This window comes from Cryptomeria japonica, chromosome 5 (assembly GCF_030272615.1).
Source record: "Cryptomeria japonica chromosome 5, Sugi_1.0, whole genome shotgun sequence".
Classification (NCBI taxonomy): domain Eukaryota; kingdom Viridiplantae; phylum Streptophyta; class Pinopsida; order Cupressales; family Cupressaceae; genus Cryptomeria; species Cryptomeria japonica.
In genome coordinates this window covers 615023128-615037588 of record NC_081409.1, presented here as the reverse complement: position 1 = coordinate 615037588, position 14461 = coordinate 615023128, and the positions used below count along the sequence as shown (strand labels likewise).

Here is a 14461-nt window from a genome sequence, read left to right as displayed (position 1 = left end):
GGCATTCAAGATCTTGCATTTACCATTCTTGAATTGTATATCATAACCCTTATCAATCATCTGTCCAACACTCAAAAGATTGTGCTTTAAACCTTCAACATACAAGACATCGTCAATGTTATGCTTACCATCAAAAGAAATAGAAACTCTCCCATGGATCACACAGGCTTTGTCATCTCCGAATCTAACTATTCCACCATCATACTTTTCCATGCTTACAAATTTGCTTTTATCACCAGTCATATGATGTGAACAACCTGTAGTGTCATAAAATTGCGACCCCGCAATTTTTGACCATATTTGGGTCTTCACATTGGCGAGATGAATCCCTAAGCCTGGTTGGAGATGCAAGACATGCTCACACTACCCAAAGTTTGCATTTCCTCGCACCCCGCACTCTCCTCTGCTGCTTCCTATCCTGAACTAGGGAAGGATAGAGGCATGGTGCCCCTATCCCCCCTAAGACAAGGGCATGGTGCCCCTATCCTTGACCTATTTTGGGCCCTCTCCACTCAAAATTTGCATTGGGCTTTGCATTTGGAAAGCGGGAAAATTTTCCCTATGTTGGTCTATGATGAAAAATCAGTCAATTAAACCTAATTGGCGAATATATCAGACGCATTCTCTCTCTCATTTACATAGGTCAATAAGTCAAGGAGTTTGATAAGTTCAATAAGAGAAAGTAAGGTGAACAAGCATTATTGTTATTCAAGCATTCGAGCAATCAAGCATTCAAGCATTCAAGTATCCTTTCAAGCATTGAGCATCTCAAGTCTCCTTTCAAGGCTAAGTGCTACATTCAAATCAAGGATTCAACCATTGAAGAGGAGATCTCTTTGACATTCAATTATACATATCCTTCAAACAACTCTATCAACATTTCAATTGCATCCTCTCTTGAGGTGAATTCTACTTCATTCATTTATTTGCAAGTACTCTTTTTCATCATATGGTTAATTCCAAAACTGGGGTTTGACTTGAAGGCAAACCCCCAATCCCAACAAAATTTCCTCTTTTTTGTGTGTAGGTTGTAGGTGCACAGTTGTATTTGTAGATTCGGACTCCATTCTCAGAGGCAGAAAAACCCTTTTCAGCGTGCGAATTTTTTCGAAGGACCGTGTGCACTTTCAACACGGTCCTGACAAATTTAGCCCAAATTTGTAGGGGAGCTTCATCTTGGCCTGTTACTCCTAATTCCAGGTGCACAACTTCATCCCACATTTCTATCTCAACTTATAATCATTTCTTTGTCACTTTTACGCTTAGTTCTTAAATCGCATAATTCAACCTATCGCATTCTAAAAGAGGAGTTACTTTCACTTTCTAAATTCATCATCAATTCACTTAGCATTCAATCTCTTGAGATTGGATCTAGTGAATTCTCCCCCCTCTTTTAAATGTAATGTGTGTGAGAGGTTGAAGAGAATCTTTTGTGAAACTTTCACTCCTTTCCTTAAGGAGAGAAAAGCTTTCCTCTTGACTTCTCCATCACCCTTTTTCACCACATTACACAACCGTTGTCAATCACCCATTCACCCTTTTCTTCTAACTTAGCATCCAAAGCTTTTTTCTCAATAGAACAACTACTGGAATCAATAGGTATAGGTCTATATTCTTTAATGGTAATAAACACAACTTCATCTCCTTTTGATTCATCATTTGTAACACCTTCATCTGCAGCATAATAATAGTTCTTCTAGTTCCTAAACTTTTGGTTAGACTTATAAGGCTTATCATATTTTTCATACTTCTCATATCTATGATTCCTATCATGCTTATCAAAGTTATCATGTCTGTCATAATTAGCCATTCTCTCCATACATCTAGAAGAAAAGTGTCCTATCTTGTTATAATTAAAACATTTCAAGGGCAACTTTCCATCATACTTATCGGCACCTTTAGGCAATCTTCGGTCAATCAATTCTTTAAGCTCATCAAGCTCATCAAGCTCTCTTTCTTCCTCTTCTATCTCTCTTCTTTCTCTTTCATATTTGGATATTTTGCACTCATCAGGATCATAATTCTGGTTACTGGAAATAGATGTTGATGCTCTAAATGCAGTCTCAAACTTTCCATGTGATTCTCCAAATTCACTCAGCTCAAATGCAACAAGTTTTCCAACCAACACATCTCTTGTTATTGTAGTCACACTATGGATCTCATCAATAGTGACAACCTTATATTTAAATTGAGGAGGCAAATATCTCAGCACCTTAGCAACTATCTCATCTTCCTCAATCTTTCCACTAGCACACCTGATACCAATGACAAGTTCATTCACCTTAGCCATGTATGAATGTATGTTCTCATCATCTCCAATCTTCAAATTCTCATACTTTCCTTTCAAACTCTGCAACTTATAAACTTTCACTTGACTATCACCTTCATACATGATCTCAAGCTTCTCCCAGATCTCATGTGTGGTCTGAAGTCCCATGACATTTGTCATTTCAGAATCAGTCAAGGTAATCAGCAATGCTTCCTTCACTCTGATGTTATATTTTCCTTCCTTAACCTCATCATAAGTAGATGGTCCATTTTGAGGAGCAACATAGACATTCTTAGTAATCCTCCAGTAATCCTCTCCAAGACATTTCAAGTGCACCTCCATCTGGCTCTTCCATACAATATAGTTACTTCCATCAAACCTCGAATTGTCCTTCTTGAAAAGAATACCTTGAGCTTCCATCCCGGATCTCCTCAAGTGATTAAGATTCTACCAAAGGATCTAGCTCTGATACCAATTATTAGCAGCAATCAAGAAGCAAGACTAGGAGGGGGGGTTAAATAGTCTACACCGGATATAGAAAATTAAACTCCAAAACATAAACTGATAAGCTGCAGCAATAAACAGATAAGAAAATTAATAGCACAACACACAACACACAACACACAACACCAATATTTTTGACGTGGAAAACCCAGTTAAGGGAAAACCCATAGTGGGAACCTACCCACAGTAAGATGATACTTTGTAGTAGTATGCGAAAATATTACACTAGGGAATGCACATGCATTCAGGCACACTGCCTAGAGATCACTGGTCAAAAGATATTTGCCCTGAAGGCTACAACCCTTAGGGAAGTCTCCCTGACTTACAATCTGGAAGAAGTGAACTGCAATGATAGCATCTACAAATGCCTAATGACAGTTTTGGATAAGCACAATTGTCTTCTCTGCAACACCAATCTCACATCAACACTTCACTAAATGATAAGTCTCATGTTCACACATTCACCTCTCTCTGATAATGCAGACACAATACCAACACCTAAATTACATGAATGTCTTATCTATATATACAAATCATCAATCTTGATAACAAGGTTGGCTAAACCCTCAACTCACAATTACAAAAAATTATATTACACAATACAAAGATCAACCATTGGACTAATATAGTGATTTACATTACATAGAATGGACCTAATTCAAATTTCCAAAAAATCACATCCACCGAAAATCACCCCAAGAATAACCGAAACACGCTACGCCACCAAAAATACAACACAAGTACACAAAAATCATCATCGGTTCATAGAAATCACCAAAAACTCACACAACGATCAATGCAGATTACTAAAACAAATAGGACACAACTAGGAAACATCAACAAGCATGTTAGAATCATCTGAAACAATTGCACAAACACCTCTTTTTAAATTTTCATCGGTCAACGTCTAGAAGCTCAAGAACACAACCAATCGGTAACTGTCACAAAGAAAGATAACTTGTGGAGCACCAAATCATGAACCATCTGAAATGAAAATACACAAGACCATCCAAGACAATATCCCAAAGTCTCAGCACAAGATCTAAGCACACCAGAATATACTAGACTTTGCAAAACAATGATAAGAAAAACTAAACAACAAAACCAAATCAAAAGATCTTCCCAATCTCATTGGAATAAATCATAGGAATATGTTGACATCAATGACAACAACATATCCTAGCAGTGGGAATGAACAACCATATCCAACAACTCCAACAGTTGCCTCTAAAGGCACTAGAGAGGGGAGAAGAGATTTGGTGAAAGATGGGAAAATCATTGTAGTAGTCACCAAAGGCTATGTTCTTTTGGGTCAGTTTGATGGAAAGACCAATCCATCCCCTAAAAAGGTGAGTATTTAACATGGGTAGAGAAAGTTAGCATTGTTTTGACAAGGCCAAGGTTTGGTTGTAACAATAATCACCATTTCAGCAATATTTTGGGGGATTTTAGGAAACATGTTGTGAAATCCATCACAGTTTATTTGGATGGGGAAATGAAGGCTAAAATAGGTGAAAATGAGAGGTTATTTATTGAGCATAGATTCATTAGGAGGTTTAAAAGATTTTGGCCGGATTTAGGTGAACTCCATGAGTGGGTTTCAAAAATATGGGGCCCCATCCTCAATGGGGATGTTCAAATTTATCTGGGTGATCAAGGATTCTTTGTGGTAGTCTTCGATAATGTGCAAGATAGGAACATGATCTTGTGTGACTACTAGTAGAGCTGGAAGGATATACACCTACTTATGTTAAAACCTTGGTACTCGACCTTCAACCATGCAACATAATCATTGGATAAGGAACCAATATGGGTAAGATTGTTGAATTTTCTCATTCAACATTGGTTTGAATCATGCTTTGAAGCTATTGGCAACTCATTCGGTAAATTTTTGGTTGTACATGAAGGTTGTTTAAGATTTTTACATACTATTAATGCTCGTGCATTGGTGGAAATGGACATGGCACATGTTTTTTTGTAAGAGATTATGCTAAAATTTGTAAAGGGTTGTTGGCAACAACCAATCAATTATGAAGGGAATCCTTTTAGATGTTGTAGATGTGTCTAAACTAGGCATATGATAGCCCAATGTGCCAAATGCAAATCAGAAAAGCTAGCATCATGGTGTAATGAGGTTTCTACCCACCATTATTTGGTGGGAAAAATAGTTGAGGATTAGGATGTTAGACCAAGGGTAATAAATGATAAAAGAGAAGGCAATGGTACCACATCTCATACTCCTAAGGGTTAAATTAGTAAGTAACAAGAATATGCTACCTCTATAGAGGATAAGGTTTTGGAGAAGGTGAGTAGGTCAGTGTCTTCAAAGAGGTTGGGAGAATCAAAGCTTGATTCTTCAAGGGGTGAAGTTAACAAGGGATTGTTGTCTTCTTAAGAAATATTTGGGGAGACTCAAAGTATAGTAATGCAGGAGCAGCAAGTTGTGGAGTAGCATGCAGAGATTGAGCAAAATGAGGGTTTGATTGTACTAAAAGGAAAGAGAGTAAGAATGAAGGATATTGAAATTTTATTCTTTGATCTCACTCAAAAGAGAAGGTTCAAGATGCAATTACTCAAACATGTTCATGGGTATGTTTTTCTTTGGTTAATTTTGGGGTTTCTAGCATAGTGTACCAAACGGTGATATTTTGTGTAGTGTATGTCAATGGGCTTTAGTGGCTTAGGTATTTCTACCATGATTTGATCTGATGTAAAAACTCTTTAATTTTAATATAAATGGGTGAAACCCCTTTAGTGCGATTTATCTACCAAAAATAAAGGCTTTTTATAAATGCACATAAGAAAAATTGGCTTCTTTTATTAATTTATTCTTACATTTTCTCTGGAAAAATATATTTTTGCTCCATTGGAATGAGAATTGGGAAAGGTTGAAGGAAATAGATTGGAATGCTTTGGAAGAGAATTTTCTAAAATGTAAATTTATGTATGTGCATCAAAAATGGATGAAGAACTTTCCTCTCAAGCCTCTTATTCTTTTTGGAAATTGTTGAAAGGTATATCTCTCTCTTAAATTATATCTAAATATCTTATTTATTGGTTTTATTGTCATGCTAAATCAGGCTATAGTATACAACTCCATTATGTATTCAAATTCATAGGAAATAATAGATTTAATTTATTTATAAATATTCAAAATAGAGCCATTATTACTACAAATGTCTTCTAAAATCATGTTTTTTATTTGTTTGGATTAACATTTTATGCATATAGGGCTTGTAACACCCCAATAAGGAACCCTAGAGGACAAGAACAATCTAACTCAATAAACATAGCAATATGTTTTTTAAACAATTCAAATTACATTAATAACTAATTAAGAAATTAACTATAACAATGGCACATGTGGAAGATAATCATTCACCTAAACTAAGTCCTCTTGCAGGTCCCCTAATGTCAGTATCTATGCAATGCTCTAAACAATATCTAAGAATATCAATCCATATGCACTAATGATAACATTATTCAAAGTAAAAACATCCGCATCTGATTCTAGGTTCATTTGAAAGCACCAAATGAAATGTTCCTATGATAACCTTTAGCAAAGAATATGATTAAGAATTCATTCATGTGAGAGAGTAGTCAATAGCAACACTGCACTTCTTAAACATGATTCAGGTTTACATAAATTTCTAATTACATCATCTAATATTACATCAATCTCTATAAGGAGTATCCAATATAAAATGATAATGTTATGATTACAATGATATACAAAATACATGAGACTGGATAATACAATCACTAAATTATTTGCAACAAGGATTGAGAGAAACTACAAAGAAGATACAAGATCCACTGATGCACATGAACAAGTCCACTAGTCCTCGATGGAGGTAGGCAACAATCACCTAACCATGTGGAACCCTTGGTTCCACCCCAATGTGATTTGGAAATAGACACAAGACCTCACATAACACAAGCAATGTAGGCTGACATAACCAACCTCCAAGGAAACACAAAGAACATAAATGAACATCAAGTCTAACCACAAGGTTTCACCAGAGGCTTCATTCACAACCACATAGGATAGGGTCCTAGGATATAATTAGGGAAGAGTGTCATCAAATGGAATCAACATGAGTTTCCTTGGGGGGCTCTCTAGGCCCCGATCCCCATTTGACAACACATGTGGAACTAAACAATCCTTTCATGGGGACAAGGAAGTCCAATCATACTAGATCAATGTCCCTAGGATGGTCAAGTCATCCTAATCCCATTCTTAGTATGAACAAGAACTTGAGACCATGGGTGGGGCACCATAATTATTTTGTTAATGTGTGTTTTCCCCTCAATTAATTTATTAAGTTATCACTTGATTAAGGAAACCCTCAATGAGATTCCTGGCAACCACTTTAGGGCCTTGACACCCATTGAGGGCCACTCCCCCTAACTTGCACCTAGAGAAATCTAACCTATGGTTTCATTACAAGGAAGGATAGGCATCATCCAAACAGATCTTCCAACTATACCATACAAGAATCAAGGTCTGAAAATAAATTAAATATGCACATAAAGCCTTCCTACTCATATCCAATCAAATACACCAATGAAGGTACCTTAAATGCAATCATAACTGAACATACATACCACTAAGCATAGAGGAAACATATGTAGATAAGAATAAACTCAAACAAGGCCCTAGAGATCCCCAAAATTAGATATCATAGAGAACAACCTTTTGACAAGCCTCTAGTAACCACCCAGACTCCTGGAACTGTGAAAAATATTACAAAACTGACTCAAACATAAACCTGTGCATTTAAACTTTGAAGCTACGCATATCATCAGTGTTTTTATGCAATTGAACACTATTTCTACACAATTTATCATTGTACTTGCGCATTTGAACTAGAAACTGAACAAAATAAATAGGGAGCACTTAGGAGACTCAAAAGAACAACAATCTAATCCTAAAGGTAAAAACAAACAAAGACCCATTTGAGAGGGGTCTATTCCCTTTCTAAAAATTCAATCAATTGGCCTCCAAGACAAATAAATAAGGTTAAAATACTCACAAAACTGAAAATAGCCCCCTTAAACCTCCATTTGGAGAAGGCTTTGCAACATAAACTTAAGTGTCATTACTAGAAGAATGAAATACACTCAAAACCCATAAAAATACCCTAAATACATCATTTCTATCTTACCAGAACTAATCAAAACAAATTTCAATTATTTGCACATAAACCTTAAACATTTCATAAAAATATTTTTAAAAAGGAAAGAATTCAAAGTCAATTTCAACACAAACATAACCACCAACTAACACAATATCAACCTACATTTGAAAGCACATAAAACATTTATTTTCTTTTTCCAAAACAAGTAGAAATCATTTAGTAATAATGGGTATCATACCCTACCTCGGGTCTTGTGAAGACAACAAGAAAAGAAGAGGAGAGAAGAAGACTAAAGCACAAAAAATATCCTACACAACCCGAACCTCTTTCAATCAGAAATCAAGGCATAAACAACAACTGAAGTCTAGCTATATCTTCAATTAAATATCCCAAGAAATCTCTAAAAGAAACTCCATCCAATTTTCAAAAATAATCAACAATTCTCTCCCAAAATCTTTCTCACACAAAGATGCAATCCAATCCCCAAAAACTCTAGCAAAAACCCCCTTTAAATGAACAACCTTCTTTCTCTAAAAACCCAAGAAGAAACCAATAGAATTCCCTCACAAAAGCCATCCAAGGGAAAGCCAACCAACTCACAAAATAAACTAAATAAAATAACTTATAAACAAAGGTTTCTCATAAAATGAATAACCAAATTCCCACCAAAAATAAAACAATAAAACAACATAATCAAAATATAAATACCATCTCCACTCTAAAGAGAAATCACAATTAAAACACCATATAATTATTCAACCATTGCCATATAATTTTCACATAACAATAGTCTAATATATAATAAATTTCTCCCAAGAGTTTTGGGGTCCCTCCAACTCCCTTATCCAACAACTATGGAAGCAGGTCCCCCATCATGTGAGCTAGAGTATCTAGAAGGAAAAGAATGACAGGATATTCAGAGATAAAGAGGCCTCTGTGGAAACTGTGTTTGCTTGTTTCCTAAAGTTGATTCTTGATAATATCTCGGTCACTAGAATCCGGCTGGCCTCCAAGCCCCCCTCTACTTGGGACTAGGAAATTGTTCGATATTGGAATCTTCCCCCCTCGTTCTCTCTTGTTGACTGCTCCAAGAGACTCCTAAGGAAAAGCATGGTTTGGTCCCCTCCTACCACCCATGGCTTTAAACTCAACTTTGATGGGGCTGCCAGAGGGGGTGTGGCTGCTAGTGGAGGGATCATCAAAACTCACATGGGGGCCCTTATTGCTGCTTATGTGGATAACTTGAATGGGCACTCCTCTAATCAGGCTGAATCAATGGCCTTATCTTGGGGGACTCATTTTTCCCTCACTATGGGAATCGGGTCAATGAATATTGAGGGTGATTCCAAGCTCATCATAGATGTTGTCAAAGGGAGGAATAGGCTTAACTGGACCATTGAGGGAACCATCAGGGACACCCTAAGGATCATTTTTGGGCTCAACTCATTCAAATTCATGCATGTCTTCAGAGAGGGTAATGGAGTGGCTGATGCTCCGGCTTCCCTTGGGCTAAATATTTCTAGTATAAGATGTTGGAGGAGCCAGAATTCCCTCTCGGACAATATCAACTTCCTTCTTCATGGAGAGAAATCTAAAATATCTATCGATGATTGAGTTGCTGCATAGTTTTTTCCTTACTCTCCTCTGTTCCCTTGGGGTTGTTTGGAGGGGTTGGTTTCATAATTCAAAAAATGTGAATATAACTACAGTTAGTGTCAGTTGGGTGGTGACTCATTCGGCCAACCTGACTTCGAAGGACGTGCTTCTTTGTTGGCAAACCTTTTGGTCTTATCACCTAATAATGAGATACAATATGGAAGTTAACATGATGGTTGTCATGGATACCTGTTGGCTTCTCATGCCATACAACCAAGAAATCATTTCTAAAAGTGTGTTCAATATTTCCCATGTGCCTAACTTCATGTCTCACTTAATGACCTCTAGCTCGCACACTTCCCATTATTTTCTCACGGCTAGTTTATCCAAGGGTCTCTGCAATCTTCTCTGCAAAATCATCTTCATAACTAAAGAATCTCTCTTGGCGGATGATATGGGGGGTGAAAGGGTCAGATATGAGCTGGATAAATCAGATGACTTCAAGATTGACCCCCTAGTGTGGAATTTCTACGTGGAAGGAGGGGTCGCTGATTTATTGGAATGTCTTCAGGGCCATGATGAGCAGCTCTCTATTGAATTTACATCCTCCTGGTCTGGGCAGCGTATTTTGGTGGGTGGCATTTCATTCGAAGTCTCTAAGGAAACCATTGCCCAGGCCACGAGGCTAGACCTCGACAGGCAGTGTTGGAAGCGCACCAACTATGTGGCCAACAATGAAGGCCTGAAATGTTTCTTCTGCAATCGTGAGGAACCTATTAAACTCCAGGGTGGGTTTGCCCATTAAGAGCTAAAACATCCTTGGAATATGATCTACCTGATGATAATGAAATATTTCACACTTGAGGATAGACACAAGATATTTTATTATATCATTTTCCCCTTCTAAAACATTTTCGTAACAACAATTTGCTTTGTCTCCCTTTTTACTTGTTGCATTCCAATGAAAGCTTTGTCAAGGATACCTTGGGCCTGAAGCACGGGGACAAGTCGTCTTACCTCCTCCACCAGGATCTCTTTTATAGGCTTTATAAATATCACCAGGCCCTTTGCGCCCCCCCCCCCCCCCCAGAACCTCACGCTCACTCAACCCCCTATGCCAACCCCTCAGCAGCTTGTTGCCCTTTCTATGGCTTTTCCTAGATTTTCCCAACTTTCGCATGAGGCAGTTGCTACGGCTAATTTTCCCATGTCTCTGCCTATTTTTGTCTCCATGGTTTCAATCTCTGAGGTCTCCCCTAGCTTGATGTCATTTTCCTCTCCCAACATGTCCTGCTCCCTTTCCAAGGGTAAAGGTAAAACCCCTATCAAACATAAATAAATTGTCTTTGAGGATAATTCATCTTCCAAGGATGTTGAGAATGATAACCCATCCCCTGTCTCTGAGGGAAGAAGGAGGTATGGCAGATTGGCCTTCAAAATCTCATTTAAAAATAAGACTCCTATGATTGAGATGATTGATTCTGAGGAGGACCCCATGGAGGACAAGGATGGGGGGACCCTAAAAACACTATGGGGGTCCCCGATAAGGATGCTACCAAAGCTGACAAGGGAAGGGATCCTATGGATATGGGCTTTGTGAAAGCCTCTAGCAAGGGTAATACTAATACTCAAACCCTTGATTTTGTTGACCATAAGGATAGGGTCCCTATGGATATGGGCACTGTGGGAACCACCGGTGAGGACAATACTGATACTAAAGCCCTAGATTCTATCGGCTTGGACCCAGATGACAATTTGAAGATGGCGAAAGAGGTGATGGACTCTATTCCTCTGATGGGCCTTGACACTGGAACTAATTGTACCCTTGCTGAGGATGTGGCCAAGGTGGTGGATGTGACTGTGGATGAGAAGGTAACGGAGACCCCCAGGGGGCCCCTACCCTGGAGCAAATGGAAAAGTTGTGCATTGACATGATGGACATCATGCAGAAGATTGAGAATCTGGGTCCTATGCTAGAACTGAAGGCCATCATGGATGAGGTCAAGAGGCTCTAGAGCATGGTTGAAGCCAAGGATGCCCAAATTATTGGCCTTAATAAGTTTTACCTACAGGTTTTACATAGCTCGGCGCTCACCCTCTCTCTACCGAGGGAACAAACTATGGATTTGGAGGAAGAGAAACAGGAGGCCAGGGAACTGTATAAGTTCATGTTCACTGATTGTAACAGTGTCATAGACCACATTGGGGTGTGCAAGGCGACCCTGTAGATGTTGTTTTTTCTCTATTTTTTATTGTTTTTTATTTCAAAAGACTGGTTTTAGTTTGTTTTTAATGTTGTTATAGTGTTGTTGTTGAACTGTGGTTTCATTGATAGTTTTTCTATGTAAAGGGTCAGTGCCTTGGTTTTCATTGTTTTTTAAATAAAAAATGTATAGTTATATGATCATTTAATAACAATAGTAATAATCATAAGTACTCACATTTAAATAATATTATCAGCTCATAACGCAATTAAAACACCACACAAGAAAACATATGACATAACCTAGATAAAATACCTTCCATCACATACTCAAGACTACGGGTGAATGTCCTAGTACATGACAATGGTTAGGGCCAAGTCAACTTGGGCCTATATACTGTCTCCATAACCACCATCAAGGATTGTTAGGTACACTTATACGTGTGTAGCTAGGTGGAGTCGATTTAAAAGTTAACAAATTCATGGTTTTGGGAGCACAATATATCAATGAAGGTTAAAGGAATTTTATGGTTTGGAGTGTGAAAATTAGAAAGGAAACTTGCTTTTACTTTCTTGATTGAATTGTTTTGTGAAAGAAATGGTATCCAATATGGTTTAGAATAATGCATCTCATAGATATATTCTAAATAATAATAACATTTTATTATACTTTGTGTGATTCTCATTCCATTTTAAATTATCATTTGAGCACATTGAGACTTAGGAAATGTATATAATAGCAAAACAATGACCAACAACATTTATTAAGATGCAAAAGGATCTTGTGCATAAATGGATGGAGGATTTGTAATGTGAGTTATAACTAAACTCATGGGTTAATAAAAACATTAATAGGAGTTTATACAACATGTTTGTGTGCTTGTAATGGTGGAATCATGATCATATAGGGAATGTAAAAATCCTTTAGGGATTGATGAATGTCATTTATCTATTCCTCCTCTTGCAGGGTAGGAGATGTGATCAATTTTCTACATTATCATTGTGCCATTGTCCTGTATCTATATTTTTTTCATAGTTTACCCTTAAATTTGTATTTGAAATATGACGTGGTTCATATTATTTTCATAAATGTTTAGTGATGTTCCTTATTTGGCCATATGTTTTCTATGATGATGTAGCATCATGAATTATACACCCCTAATCAGGGTTGTACAATTCCAAGCTTAGGTTAGCACCCACCTTAATACAATTAAGCAATTAAGCAATTGAAGGAGCCTCTTATGAAGTGAAAGTGCAGGTTTTTATGTGGAGTCAACAATTAGAAAATTCATCAATCATCAAGTATTCATTAACATTTTCATCAATCATGAAAGCTTAGGAGATATTGAAGAATAATAAGGAGGTCACCTAATGTTGATTGGCTTGTACCTCTCCCTTAGGGTTTGGTATGGTTTCATTTTATTTTCATATCTCTATGTGAGTTTTCAGATCTACATATCATTCATTTTAAGATTTACATTATTTCTTTAAATCCATATTGTATTTGTGACTTGAAGCATTCGCATTGTGTTCATTTAGGGTTTTTACTCCAAACATAGAGTAGAACTCTAGTTTTCATTCTAGCTCATAGGAAACTTCCAAACACATGACATTCTAGGGCACACACACTTTTCAATACTTTATTGGATATTTGTGGAGGTGGAAATAACCAAAATAAGGGGTTTGACTAAGGGAGAACCCTATATAGCCCCAAACACACCATTTTTCAAATTGTAGGTACATGTACACATTTCCGTTGGAGAGGGCAATTTTCAAGAGATCTTAGTAATCTGTCGTAGACCCATTTCTAGAATTTGGCCCCGGATCTCAAGGACCAGAGTTTCTAGTGCCTTGGTCCTTAGGACTAGAGTGCCTAATTCCCTGGTCCTCCTCATCCAAGTGAAAAATTTGGAAACTTTGATCCAAAGCACTTCAATTTGTAGATTTCTAGTTTTTGGCTCAGTACAGTCATTGGGACCAAAGCGCCTAGTGCACTGGTCCTATCAATTCAGGCTCAGATTTCACTATTAGGTGCACATCATAATTCCCCTTTCAGATTTGTACTCTGTATCTTAGTTTCACTTCTGTATCAGTCTATTATTTATTGTTATTCTAAAAACTTTTATTACTCCTACTATCTCAGTTTGTTTGCATCCTTCATTTGGCTCATTCCTCTTTCATATTAGCAAAGGAATAGAAGTTCCCTAAAATTATTCATCAAATCTCTTTCACAAGAGTTAGTTAAAGTGAATCACTTTCTTAGGCTCTTTCGTATTCCAATGTATGGATGAAAGTGGGATTAAGTCCTAAACTACTCGATCCCATTTTTCACAATTACAGATGGTTATTCAAGAATATTTTCCATGTGTGTTGCCTCACTCCTCTTATTTTGTGTGACTATGTGTTGGAGCATAATTAATTATCTCCTAGCATAGTGGGGTGGAGCTAAGAGTATGACATGTTGAGTGGTCCTCAACCATATTGAATCCAAGGAAGGATTTGTTGGCATATGTGCAGAATATGTTGACATGATGATATTGTGTTGTCATTGATGTCAATATGCTGAAAGAGTGAACCGGTAATATGTTGAAGACTAAACCGGTAATATGTTGAAGAGTGAATTGGTTTATTGAAGTTAAGCAACTGGCAAAGTGAACTGATATAATGTTGAGAATCGGTATATGTGAAAAAGGTGAAGCGGTACGTTTGTCCAAGTGAACCAGTATATAGAATGTTTTCTATCAAGGT

General features: G+C 37.3%; 1 protein-coding gene across 1 annotated transcript; it reads left to right on the top strand.

Moving 5' to 3' along the window:
* The first annotated feature begins 9024 nt into the window (after positions 1-9024).
* On the top strand, positions 9025-9528 carry LOC131875995 (uncharacterized). Its single transcript, XM_059220750.1, has one exon. It carries the CDS (start codon positions 9025-9027, stop codon positions 9526-9528), a length of 504 nt encoding a protein of 167 aa, XP_059076733.1.
* The last annotated feature ends 4933 nt before the right edge of the window (positions 9529-14461 follow it).